This window comes from Salmo salar, chromosome 05 (genome assembly GCF_965601325.2).
Source record: "Salmo salar chromosome 05, fSalSal1, whole genome shotgun sequence".
Lineage (NCBI taxonomy): Eukaryota > Metazoa > Chordata > Actinopteri > Salmoniformes > Salmonidae > Salmo > Salmo salar.
Window position 1 is genome coordinate 60,357,501 of NC_138295.1, and position 14,767 is coordinate 60,372,267.

At 41.8% G+C, this 14,767-nt stretch overlaps 1 protein-coding gene across 9 annotated transcripts in view; it reads right to left on the reverse strand.

Moving 5' to 3' along the window:
* LOC106605316 (myocyte-specific enhancer factor 2D homolog) overlaps positions 1–10,367 on the reverse strand; it is a 73,399-nt gene extending 63,032 nt beyond the window's left edge. For 8 of the 9 annotated variants that reach the window (XM_045718439.2, XM_045718438.2, XM_045718443.2 and 5 more), the window contains exon 1: positions 10,138–10,367. Coding sequence is in view for 1 of the 9 variants with exons in the window: in XM_045718440.2 (XP_045574396.1) it covers positions 10,138–10,158 (21 nt within the window). In the remaining 8 variants the exon portion in view is untranslated. The remainder of the gene's footprint in view (positions 1–10,137) is intronic. The other variant, XM_045718440.2, reaches the window with a different exon arrangement.
* Between the last annotated feature and the right edge of the window lie 4,400 nt (positions 10,368–14,767).

The following is a 14,767-nucleotide window of genomic DNA, read 5'->3' on the forward strand; positions in this document are numbered from 1 at the left end:
AGTCAGTCAGCAAACACGCTGAAATGAAATGTTATCTAATACATGGAGAGGAACGGTGAGGCTGTCGGTTAAAAATTGTGAGAAAAATACACTAATCTAGAATGTCACTGCATTTTCCCCATGGCAAACTAACTGACCACCTGCATTGCTATATAGCCCACTCTGGTATTGGCATGTGTGCATAAGCCAACAGCTCACAGATACAGTGTGGGTATAGCCCACATGATGAGATTATTATGGACAAAAGAGCAAGATTATTTTATTTGTCAAACTGCAGCCAAAGATCGATCACCATGTCACCAGAATAAGAACTTGGATATTTATTGGAAAGGTGCATCAAGCTCATCACTGTGCACTTTCACCATCCTGTGAATTTCATCATAATTTATTTAATCTGTAGACTAATAAACTGCATGCTTTCCCGAGTCGTAGTCGGAGGACCACACAGACTTGCCACCGCCATATCAAGCATACTTAATTTTACAGACACAAACTGATCCCACCTTTTCAAGCATATTTTGTTTGGTCTACATTTGGAAATTTGATCAACAAATTAGCCGTTTCCATCCGACATGTACTTTACTCGCATAAAAAGGTTGGATGTAAACCTGGTTATAGACTGTATTTCAGTGGTCCAAAGGCTGTAGGACAAGCAGTAGTCTGCCATTTCAACACTTGTTCCATGGTAACATCAGATTGCCCTTCCCAGTTGTTGTCCACACTACTCAGATTGCTGCTGGGGATCAGTACAAGACCAGCACCCACCCACACACACACACACACACACAATGGGAAGTGTGTCACTTTGGCAGGGTGAAGAGGGGATTTTTTTACTCTCTCCCTCTCCCTGACTCACTGGAACCATTCCCAGCTCTGGGTAATGGCTGCTTCACAAGAGAAGAGGAATACGCCAGCCATCTTCCCTCCCAACGTAACCTAACACACCCTGCATGGAGCGCACGGCTAACTCAATGAGCCCTGTGCAGATGGCCCCATTACTGTACCACATCTGTACAACCATAAAACTATACCACGCCGCAGTGAGGAAAGGGTGATATACATTCAATTGAGAGCACAACTTACAGCATTTGCCGTAAGTCAGTGACATAACAAGTGTAAGACAGGTTTGGGGGGGAATAAGATGGGAGGGGAGTTTGGAAAGGATGAAGAGCAAGTAATGGCAGGACTTGAGATCAAAGGGAAAGAGGGAGAGAAGAAGGAGAGAGGAGTGTGAGAGGCGGAGGTGTAGTGTTTCAGCTCGGGCGCTTGCCGTTTCAGCTGTGCCGAAGTGATGCCTAGTCCCTGCTCTCGCACCACGGTAACCCCGTCAGCACAGCGGCATAGCTGCCGCTTGGTCTCACTCGGTCTTTTTCCCTTTCAGTCTCAATGTTGGGATTATTATATTTCTCTACAGCTGTGGAAGTCTCTTCTCTCTCCATTTCTACTTTTGTCTCTCTCCTGGATGCTTTTGAACTCTCGTAACAATGACAGACCTTCCCACCGTACTTGAAGTTTTCACATTGTTCAATGGATTCAGCTGCATTTTCCAAAGAACACGGGTTGGTTTTCCCAAAGGCCTCATCCTATACTCTGATTAAATACAGCTCACTGTTGGTTGCTGATCCTGATCCAACGTCCTCTCCCCTTACATTAAATCTAACATTACCTGAACACACTGGTTCAGGTTAGTTATGAACCATTTGTGCTCGACTTCTAAATACTGTTCTCATTACATTGTTTCTTTGACATCTTTTATGTAGAAAATGACAGAAAAAAGGCTTGCCTGATTTGAACTGAATGAACACAAATGTAATTAAATTGACACCACAGTCAAGGTCACGCTGGCCCCGGTGTGGTGTAGTGTAACACTGTGTTCCGAATCCCTGCTCACCTCAGACTAATTTGTTAATGATAATCTTGCATATGTGTTGCATTTAGCCTACATGTGTTGTGATGTCTTGATCTCACCGCCCCTTGATCCCACCAAAGACCCCCAAAAAGCCCATTCGGTTGGCATTATGCAAGATTACCCTTTCTATTCGCAAAGAGTATATTAAGGAGGGAAATTCGACTTCATCTGGATAAAGCCTCTGGCAAAACTACTAAGTGGTAGAGAAGAAGAATGAAAACAAAAGGATATGGACACCGTCATGGAACGGAATGAGGGAGTTTTAATATACTCCTACAGATTCCATAATCCCAGATAAAAATACATGTTACGTGCATTCACCATTTTGATTTATTCATCTGTTTCTACCTACTAGGCAAAAGGAGGTCAACCCAGATTTCAATGTTTTTCTCCAAAGCTGTATATTTCAAGCAGTCTTTAGAGGCGGATTGGATAAATGTAGTGCTCTGAGCAGAGTATTTTTAGAGAAAAGCAACAACTGGATGTAAGGATTTACCATTGATTTTTTTTCTCTTCAGCTATATTTTTACAAAACATTGATCACTAAGCTATAACCTGATGCATGATTGACATACATATAGAAACATGGTGAGCAAACCAATCACAAGACAATGGTATCTGATGATAAACCAACTTTTGAAGAACTGTTGAGATGGGTCATTTCAGTGAATTTAGCTGCCCTTACAAGAACCACGGAAGATCTCTTCATCTTTCGGAGTCCATCTAATCAATGCGAGATGTTAATATGCTTACTAATGCTGTTACAACAACAAGGATCAAGAGTGACCATTTAGAGCTGTGAAAGGAAAGGAAATGTTATTTTAGCTATGGTAGACTAATGGCTCCAGTGAGAATTGATGAATGCTACAGTATATTAAATTAATAGGGAATCATCGGTATGCTTTTATGACCGGCAGTACAATGGAACGCTAATCGCTATACCATTCACGGCTTTAAGTCTATGGTTGAATTCTAACAAGCAGAGATGTGGAACCTAACTTCCCCTTCAAGAGGCGAACAGCTGCTATTTTTGCTGTAAGCTGACACCGGTGATCGCACAAAATCAACCACCTCGTTTCAGGGAACTTGTTTTTCCAGAGTGACACCAGTCAGTTCTCATAGTTTTTCAGTTCAGAGAACGGATGTAACAGATTCAAATGCTCATGAGATTACTCTTTGGTGTGTTGGAGCCGTTTGAAACATTGCGTCCTTGTACCCAATTAACTGGTGCGAAGTTCTACATGCTCAGGTTGAAGGTGTTTGAACCTCCACTAGAGAGCAAGCAGCCGTTTCAAGTCAAATAAAGTATTTCTAAATAATATGAGAGGATTTCAGCTGTTTCTCACTGCTATTCAGGTTATTTCATAACATTCAATTATTCAAAATGACCAAGAAAAGGTGGGTGAGAATCAAATCTGAAGGGTAGTAAAAGATGCAAAATGGGAGCCTCAAATAGACTACCTACAACCATGTTGAGAATATGTCAATCCTCTCTACTTTGCCTTTAGATTGGGGGTATGCCAAGAACCACCCTTTGGTAATTAGAATAAGACTCTACTCCATCAGACCTCAACTGTACCAGGCCGTTGCCACTCATGATACTAGAATTTTGACTTCGATACCGATACCAGGTTTAGAATCACGATACTCTATACCAAAATGATACGTACAAAAAATAAGGAGTATTAGCCAAAGTCACAGAATGGCACTTGATCCATACCTTTTGAGTTCAATATCATTACATTTACTTGTTTTTATTTTTACTTTGTTTGTTTTTTTAACCACATAATAGTAATCTCTAGTCTTTTGATAAACTGGGTAAATCAAGATGTAGCCTAGGCCTATTCACAATACAGGTGAATCATATTCAATAGGAGTGTGTGTAAGCATTGAATTATTGAGCTTGTTTTGGCTGATTTCGTGGGGCTAGAGAATAAGAACAATATGTTCACCTTCCATTTGGAACTTATAATCACTGATCTGGCTTTCAAGTCTGTCTATGAAAATGCCCGTTTTGTTAGATTTAACTAGAACCACACATAATGCACATTCACTAATAATGACTAACTTCTTGTAGCAGGCATTATAGAAAATTAATACAGGTCTCATAAACAAATCTCTCAAGCACAAGCCCAGGTGCTAGGGAGTTAGCAATGGGGGTGGAGACAAATCGATACAGTTACATATCGGGATATTATTTGACAATATATCGTATCGTTTTGACAATTTAGCTATATTATTTTGCTCTAGTTGGCTGTACCTGCACAAAACTACGGTATTTTCCCTTCATAGCTCGTTCTCCATCTTATTTTTAAATAGAAAGCCAATTTGTTTCCAGCACTTTTATTTATATAATTGATCAAAACAATATGTTTGGAACATTAAATCGCAAAATCACAGTATTAAATTGCAATAAATATAAAATTGTGAGTCGCAATACATATCGTATTTAAGTATCGTGATACAATCTAAGATCCCTGGCAATTCCCAGCCCTATCTGTAGTGAGTAGCCATCCAATCTTTATACTTTAGGTTTAGCCAACTTGGATCTATTTGCTAGCTAACAAGGTAGAACAGTTGGATTGTTACAAACACACCATTATGTCCGTCTCCAACTGTTTGGACAGCATGCTAGCCCCTCCACTTTGTTCAGAAGTTGAAATCAAGTGACCTACCTTATTTCTCAGAATGAGAACGAGTTGCCAATTCCTTATATAAATTGTGCTTTTTATGGTTATTGCACATTTATAAACACAGACTAGACAGCTAGCATAAGTCTAGCTAAAATGCTACTAGCGGTACGTGTTATTGCAATGCCGCACGCAAAAAACTAAGTATACATTTTCCAGAATCAATGTTCATTGATACTCCCATTTGAGTAGTGTCTGCTCTGCATGCATGGAGATGAGACATACAAATGGTATGGTTAGAAAGGTTAATTTCTCCTCTATCACAGTAAAATAATCTCTCAATGTGTTTCGGTGTCCATATGACCAATTCTGTTGGACCAAACCTCAAATGCAAATAGCGAGTTGAAACCGCTTGTCAGAGATGAAGAAGTGATCTCTCAGCTTTGTTGTTGTGAGTGGCAGGGGGAGGGGCTTGGTATGTGTGTAAAAGGTGCAAACAGCACAGAAGGAGCAGAGGAGGCAAGGCCAAAAAGACAACATGAGAACAAGCGGACAAACACTCATGAAAATAAAAACTTGATTCTTGCGATACAGGCATTTGAAATATCGTGCTAAATCATACATTTGAATTAATCTAAGCCCCGAATCCCTGCCCTAACTGATCAACAACATTTGAATAGAAGAAGCAATCTCTTCTCCTATAAAAGTGTGAGCTGTCTCTGTAGTTAAGACCCATGACGTCATTCACCACACACACACACACACACACACACACACACACACACACACACACACACACACACACACACACACACACACACACACACACACACACACACACACACACACACACACACACACACACACACACACACACACACACACACACACACACACAGTCAGTTCAAGGCACCAGCAAAGATGATATTGACTGGAAGAGACGTGAGGCGAGGGACACGAAATGAAAGAATCAAGTTTTCGGAGAAAATCAGGTTTGCATATTATCACAAACAAGGTACTAGGTAAGTGAATTTATGTTAGCTTCAACTGTAAGCTAGCAAGGAAAGTTAGCCTACAAATCTGGAAGATGCCGGTATCATCTTCTTGCATTGTAAAGTGCTCTAGCCTGTAATGGACATTGTTTGGCAACCAGTAATGAACAGTTTCAACATTTCTACATGACGTGTTGCATTATTGAAGTGTGTTAACTTCTGTGCAGCACGAGTGGTGATGCAGCCCAGACTACAAGTTAGAACAGTGGTTCCTCCGGACAGGCTAAAGCTAGCAATGAGTAAGTGGAGCATGCATGGTGCTCTCGTGCTATAAGGGGACATCGACTGCGCTGATAGACTTAATCCTCTCTCAATCAGTAGACAACGTGAAACACGTTTGACAGAAGAAACGAAAGTAACAAAAAGTCTAGTACCGAACCGTTTTTCATGTTCTATTACCACTGATCGGTAGAGAATCTCATTATCACCATCAACCTGTTCCATTCCATGGTCCAAACCACTCATCCCTAAGCGGGCACTTCACATCTTTACTTCTTCCACAGTATCCCCTCCACTGGCCCCCTCTTTCCTTCAGGGACCCTAGGGCCTAGTTGACCTCCCGGTCATCTGGACTGGAGCCCTCTCTCCTCTGTGCATCTCTGCACATTACCTTAATTGATGTTTAACCCCTGAATCAGCTGCTGATGGCTCTATTATTTATTTTTTAAATGTAAACTTATTTAACTAGGCAAGTCAGTTAAGAACAAATTCTTATTTACAATGACGGCCTAACGGGGAACAGTGGGCTAACTGCGTTGTTCAGGGTCAGAACGACAGATTTTTACCTTGTCAGCTCGGTGATTCGATGCAGAAACCTTTCGGTTACTGGGCCATCACTCTACATGAGGTCAGCAATTAAGAGCTTTCTGGAGGAGAGATTAGTCCTGGGTTAGTAAAGAGTTTTCTGCCCTATAGCCAAGGAGAAGCAGAGCTCACTGGGCTTTAATCCTTGCAGGGGACGGTTGGGAGACAAAGGTTGCCAAGACTGCTTCCCACATTACACCTCTGTAGATCTTTGCCCTGTGCAGAGGTCCTCTGGCTGCAATTTCAGGATGAAGCATTGAGGGGAGGCCATTTTGAAATGACATGGAAAGAAAGGGGATGGAGAGGCAAAGCTTGCCAGTATACTTCTCACTTTAAGCACCTTTGGCTTGTGGCTCCATTAAGCGAAGAGAGAGGGTGACATTTCTTTCCCTTACAGTGTGCTGGGGTAAAGTGAGGCCCTGTGATGATTGAATCACAGCCATAATGGCAGAAGGCAGGACCCTGCTGTGCAGCGGAGTTCTTCCTGCTCTCAACACTCAGCGTGGGAAAAGCAGTGGGCAAAGCTGCCTTGGAATAAAAGAACACAAAAAAAGAGGCAATGAAACAAACACGGCGAGAACACACACTCAGTACTTTATACTTGATATAACTAAAATGCTCTCATTCTTTCCAAAGCTGTTGGTTTGTTACAGGTGGAACAATTGGGTTCTTCGGCATTACAATAAGCAGAGGCTATACTTATCTGACCTATACTTATCTGACCTGACTGAAGTGAAGGTAAGACATCTTCCTTCGCAATAGAGCGAGATAACATGAGGCCAGCTGTAAGCCAGTGCATGGGAGGTCAGACAGATATTTACCTTGAACTGTCCAGTCATTATTTTAGCCTAGGGTTAGGCAGTGATTAAATCACATTAATATTTGTGTCAGGCAAGGGGTGGCCAGTACACCATTGATTGTCCCAGAGATTAGTGCTTAATTGAAATTACACTGTAATTGGAGGAGAGAAGGCCTTGACCAATAGAATGTTCTGGGCAGCAGGCATCTTAAGGATTTAGGGCTATGCTGATCACTCATTCTTTAGTCTAATCCATAGATTGCTAGACCCCCACTTCTATCCCTTCTCATGTATCCTTACTCTCTCTGTCATTCCCTCCCTCCCAATAGATGCTCACGCCAAAACAAATATTTTACATTCACACATGTACCACACATAAAAATACAGTAATTGTATGGGCACATACTCAAACACTTACATGAAAACATTCAGCTATTATTCCATACAGACTGCCACATGTGAGATGTCTGAAGAGCACAATAGCTGACCATCTGTGTTTGCAGTTAAGCAGGTCACTGCAGCATGAGAGGATGATTGTTATTCCTTGGAGACTGATTTAACAAGAGGAATCTTATTTTTTTGACTGGAGCCACCATGTGGCATGGCTATTCTGAGGGCGCCATAAAAACATTATGTTTTCACTTGAGTAATTACAGAGTTATTACATAGGTATAAGACCAACTTAATGTAAAGTGTTACCCATTTGCCTTTAATATAACTTAAGTTACATTTTTGAGTTGCCCATTATTAAATAAGAGAGAAGGAGGAGCGGCAGCTAGCCTAGTGGTTAGAGCGTTGGGCCAGTAACCGAAAGGTTGCTAGATTGAATCCCCAAGCTGACAAGGTAAAAATCTGTCGTTCTGTCCCTGAACAAGGCAGTTTGCTCTCTGTTCCTAGGCCGTCAATGTAAATAAAGATTTGTTCTTAACTGACTTACCTAGTTAAATAAAAGGTTAAATAAAAAAAATTGTAAGAGACTTGTCTGGCAGAGGCTAGTAGGATGCGGTCACGCTTCTCAGGCACAAAAAAGGCTTTTACTTTGCTGAGCCTAAAAGTTATTTGTCGCTTTTAGGCTCAGCAAAGTAAAAGTCTACTTACACTCAATCTGCCAATTTAGGCCGTGTGTGTGTGTGTGTGTGTGTGTGTGTGTGTGTGTGTGTGTGTGTGTGTGTGTGTGTGTGTGTGTGTGTGTGTGTTGAGAAATAAAGAGGGTGCAAATCATCCAATCCAATTGCAATGCCTAAACACTTTAAACTATTTCATGACATCCAACCGTGTCCTGTGGCACATGCGGGAATGATGGCGGGAGCCTCTAATGATGTCAAAATTGAGGCCAGCACAGGAGACTCATGAGGGCCAGTGTCTTCCAGAGAGATGAGAATAGATAAGGTAGGGGGAGGGGTGTAAAGCTCCCATTAGCTCTGACATCTTGACAATGTCAGAGACAGCAGAGTTATTTTGTATTGGTTGGAATACCCAGTCCATGGCACTGGTCCTGACCCATACTGTCTTAACGATGAAAACAGATTAGCCTTTATCTTTTTATCAGGGTGAAAAGTGTAATTTGTTCCCTGTCTTACCTGTAAGTACTCCTCAGCGGCAAACACAGGGGCATGTCATTACGGGGACAGCTCATTGTCCTGTAATCTCCTACTCGGTCTCTGACTGCTCTGAGGCTTGCCAGGGCTGGTGAGAACCTCTATCTGGACTGTGTCCCTGAGGACCCTGTCTCTGACATGTGACACCCTGACTGGAATCACAACGTGCACTATACCTACATGCATAGCTGAAACACTCATCAGTTTATGCCCCTCATTTATGGGGGGAGGGGAAAGACATTAATACATTTAATCCCACAAGTGAGACACTAAACTGTTACATATTAAGGTTTAGGCAGAGCATTAATTAAAATAACTAGACTTCCTATTTTACTGTAAAAACAACATGCAAGGGTAATGGAAAAACTGACAGAATATAATTTATCCCTCAAAGAATATTGGGAAAGAATTCCTATTACAACACACTAATTACACTGAAGATTTAGTCTACACATGCTATCTCCAACACTTTCACAGGCAAAATGGATTCCGGATTTTAGGAGTAATCAATAGTTTGTTGACACTTTTCCCTTGAGGAAACAGCAATTACACCACAGGCAACCATTTTTGCGCCGTCAAATTGTTATACAGTCAGGTCAAGTGTTTTGGCAATGTTTACCATTTGATAGATGCAAAACATTAACGTTGGCTTACATGCGCATTCCGTTGACACCAAAGGTTCCTTAAATTACTTTTTTTCTGACACCTTGATGCTCTCTTGGCGCTATGCTATGCTGTAACTCTCTTGCCGATGGAGAAAGAGACCATCAAATTGCGTGTCTGCCATGAAGGAACAACCAACCATAGCATCTTAACAGGAATAAAGTGTTCAGTAAACTATTCATTCTACTCACTTAAGTTAAATCAATTCAAAGAATTGAAGAGTAATCGTGTCAAAACATCGGTGGCACTTTTCATAAATCGTTCTGACAGCTCCTGGTGAACGGTCACCACGGCTGTTGCGCTCATGAAGGAAGAGAATCCCTACATCAATACAGTCACCAATTATTAGCGTTTATTAACTGTGCTAGTATCATACCATTGAGGTGACATAAAGTAATCCCTAGTTTGCAAGAAATACAAAGCAGCAAGCAAACTCTCCATCATGTAGTCTACCCTTGACACTCAAAATAAAGCACGAGACAGCGCGCGACCACCACACCAAATTATGGTTGCTTGGAGTTGCCCTCAGTTCAATGACATCAGAAAGTGGCCATTCGAAAGCAACATGTTGTTAAATGTAAGTTATTCAAACTAAACAGATGCCTAATGTTACTGACCAAACATATTCACTAGCAGGTAGCTAACCTGGGTAACGTTAGCGAGCTTGTGAAGAGTGACTTACCCTGTAGAACTGTATCCACATCTGTCTGGTAAAACCGGAGATTCAAAAATATATGACTATGTATTTAAAATGTTGATTGAGGAATAAAGATTATGTTAACAGGCTGTCTGTCGACGTCAGTATAAATTTAAAAAATCGTTCCTCTTGATGAACAAGGTAACTATTTAGTTCTGTCAAACGATACAATGTAGCTGCTGCTGCCCAATCTATCTTGATTGGCACTGCTTCATGATTGACACTAGCCGGACCAATAGGCAAGAGATATTCGTGTTGTTTAACCAATCACTGGAGAAGTCAGAGGATTCGACTCGTCAACGTGAAGTTAGTAGAAGGTGATCCGTGAAGTAGGAAGGACTAATGGTGAGATCATGTGTGAGTGTATCCCTCCGCCTCTTCTATTTTACTGTACGTGGGAATGTCTCTATTTGAATCATGATATCCATTGTCAATATTGTCTTACTTCTCGAATTTACGCACAGCGTTTGAAGTAATGCAGTGTGCCATTTCAATTGTGATGCCAGTGATTTCTTATGTGTTGGCCTTGTAGCGTAATAGCAACATAAACATTCTATTTCCTCTTCTACGGCTATTGAATGTGGCCAATCATCTGACCTTATACGTGTGCGTTTTCCCTCAATAAATGTCTCTTGCATTCGGTCTTATTATTTGGCTATATATGCTGTTGGACAAAAGTGCATCCATAAGCTCCATAAAGTAGCATATAGGTACAGCATAACCTACGGAAAGTAGCATACAAATCCTGTACAATGGGTATCACCTAATGAGGTAAAATTGGAAACTTCGATTTCTGCAGACTTGAAGGGTAGGGTACGCAATGAGCGAAACGCAGAGCAGCGTTTCATGGCTGCGGAAGAAAATGGTGTTTACAGTGAGGAAAGGGGTGATGCTGGTCTGCATAGAAATGGAAATGTACGCATGTAGTGTGAAGCGCATGACACGCTTGAATGTTCATTTGCTCATAATCATCTGTAAAGTTTTAAGGCTACTTCACCAGTATAAACACGTAATGTTATTTATTCCAGACTAATGAAAATATGCATACAGTATTCATATCTTATTTAGTTTCATATTACAGTCTGTCGCACGTAGCCTACGTCACCACTTCGTCGGTATGAAGCAAATTGTCAGGGCTGTCAAATCTAAAGTTACAGGACATGGTATCACAGAAATATTCAATGATATTGTATCTGAAAGTAGCCTACGGTTTATTAATGATGTCAGTATCTCCATTTTTGAAACAAATGTGTCCATTTATTATTAGACAGGCTGATGACAGATTTAAAAGCATTTCGCTACAACCGCAGTACCATCTGCTAAACACGTGTATGTGACCAATACAATTTCATTTGATTTGATGACACAAAAAAATGAATAAAACGTTTAATGGGCCTACTTTAATCTTTTCCCACATTTTGCATTTTATCGAACTGCAGATGAGGTTCCTCTTATTTAGATCAAATGTGCCTTTGTTTGCCTGTTGTAATATTTCCAGTCACTTTTGGGGGCTCTCCTTAACTTCCCATTTCTCTCTTTCTCGATCTCTCTCTCACACACACACAAACACCATTAATGTGTCGTATTTCATTCTATGCTGCCACAGTCGATGCAGAGCAAAATATGGAAACACCCAGCCAGGGAAGCTCTGCAAATGGACCATTTACTTGCCTGACACTTTAATCAGTGTATCCATAAATGTACATTGGACTTTTTGTGATCCATCGACTAACAGCCAGATAATCAGAAAGAGAGATCATTGGGGGGTAATCAAGCAACAGAAGTAGGTAGTGGGGAGGAGTAGGCTGTAGGTAGAGAGATTACACTGTATTTTATGCTTTATGTAAGGAGCTTACATAGTGGGGTTTTGCAGAGGAGAATTAATGCAAACAGATGGGCACCCTGTTGGCCTCTCTCACGCCGGCCTTTTCCTAGAGTTGGACAGCATAGCCTTCAACCAGTTGGACTTGGAGCCATGGAGATACCATGGGAAATAAAAACAAACTATTCACACTGGTGGGAATAAGTCCCCAGAGACATCTCCTTCAAAGTTGATCGGGCTCTAGATTGTGCCTGTGGAATGTTGTCCTACTCCTCTTCAATGGTTGTGCGAAGTTGTTGGATATTGGCGGGAACTGGAACGCGCTGTCGTACACGTCGATTCAGAGCATCCCAAACATACTCAATGGGTGACATGTCTGGTGAGTATACAGGCCATAGAAGAATTGGGACATGTTCAGCTTCCAGGAATTGTGTACAGATCCTTGTGACATGGGGCCGTGTATTATTAAGCTGAAACATGAGGTGATGGCGGTGGATGAATGGCACGGCAATGGGCCTCAAGACCTGGTCACAGTATCTCTGTGCATTCAAAATGCCATCGATAAAAGGCAATTGTGTTCGCTGTCCTTAGTTTATACCTGCCTATACCATAACCCCACCGCCACCATGAGGCACTCTGTTCAGAACGTTGACATCAGCAAACCGCTTGCCCACATGACGCCATACACGCTGTCTGCCATCTTCCCAGTACAGTTGAAACCGGGATTCATCCATGAAGAGCACACTTCTCCAGCGTGCCAGTGGCCATGGAATGTAAGCATTTGCCCACTGAAGTCGGTTACGAAGCCAAACTGCAGTCAGGTCAATACCCTGGTGAGGACGACGAGCACGCAGATGAGCTTCCCTGAGATGGTTTCTGACAGTTTGTGCAGAAATTCTTCGGTTGTGCAAATCCACAGTTTCAGCAGCTGTCTGGGTGGCTGGTCTCTGACGATCCCACAGGTGAAGAAGCCGGGTGTGGAGGTCCTGGGCTGGCATGGTTACACGTGGTCTCCGGTTGTGAGGCCGGTTGGATGTACTACCAAATTCTCTAAAACGATGTTGGAGGCAGTTTATGGTAGATAAATTAACATTAAATTCTCTGGCAACAGCTCTGGTGGACATTCCTGCATTCGGCATGCCTATTGCACGCTCGCTCAAAACTTGAGACATCTGTGGCATTGTGTTGTGTGACAGAACTGCACATTTTAGAGTGGCCTTTTATTGTCTCCAGCATAAGGTGCACCTGTGTAATGATCATGCTGTATAATCAGGTTCTTGATATGCCACACCTGTCAGGTGAATGGATTATCTTGGCAAAGGAGAAATGCTCATCACTAACAGGGATGTACACTTATTTGTGCAAACAGTTTGAGATAAATAAGCTTTTTGTGCATATGGAACATGAAACATGGCACCAACACTTTACATGTTGCATTTATATTTTTGTTCAGTATACATTATTATTTTGGTAAGGGGTTCACTTGCAATTAGAAAACTTTGTTTATTCTGAAACAGTCATCAAGAGCTATGTAATGTTATGGAAGATCAGGTAAGTGTCCAAGCACATTCCACACAATAGTTACTTCTCACGAATAAGCAATGTTTTCAAAAGTCACCATAATATTAGTTGTGTAGGCAATATGCAGACAGCACTTATGTGGAGGATCCTGATTGTGGGGACACATATATGATCATATTGTTGCATAAGGTTAATGTTTTTAGTTGAAAGAAAAAGGGTTCCACAATGACATTATGAGTGTCTCTGTCTCAGTTGATTTGGCGTTCAAGCTAAATGCAGTGTCCCTGGTGACCTAGCTGCCTCTCTCACCCCAGACTTCCGCAGGCTAGAGACCCTTCATCCCATCCAAACAAACACATTAGCAACAAGAGGCTTTGAGGAGGGAAGCAGGCTGCTATAGTGATGTAACCCGATTGCTCTTTATCAGGGCTCTTGTGTCCAGCGGACCAGAATCAGTACCAATCAGAGTGTGTGTGTGTGTGTGTGTGTGGGGCCCATATTTATTTTTTTGACATAGGCTACAGCTAAATCTTCTCAATAGATGTTGTGGGAAATTGATTTATCTTGATATTGGACCACTTTTGAGGTCAGACAATATCTGACATACTTGTAAATATTGTTTTTCACTGCCTCACCCTTGCGCTCTCCTCTCGCTCCCTCTTCATAAGCCAATCTTTCCTTTCTTTTTCACTTCTATTCCTCTCTCCCTCTCTTTCTCTCTGTGTGGAGAGTGTGTTAGTCCACGTGAAAGGTGTGTGGGTGCAGCTCCCTCTCTCTGCAGTGACCCGCTGCTCCGCCGCACTTGGTTTCCAAAGCATCCTGTCAGGCTGCCAAGCAACATTCAGTGTCCATGGCAACGGAGCCAACAAACCCTCTCACCTCCATCAGCTGTACCTCTACAATCAGAGCTTAAATGTGGCAATCAGGAGGAGGACTGGAATCCAGTATCTGGGCTATAGTGAACAGGTGGAGTCAAATGTTACAGTAAAGCAATCACCATGTGTTAATACTGGTTGTTTTCTGGGAGTGAGAGCCCACCAATTTTCAGCTAAGACGACCAAACTGCTGAGGGTTCAAAAAGGGTGACAGGTTCTTGAGAACCAGGATGCCCAAATAAGAGACTAGAGGGAGGCCAATTAATTTGGAGTTTCCAAAGTGCAGAGGCTGTATCTGTTATTTTGTAAAGAGAATACAACATAAAAAGTAACTAAGCCTGGGTCAAATAAGTTTTCAACTTGTACCTTTTTGTCTTTCATATGAAAAAACTGTAAA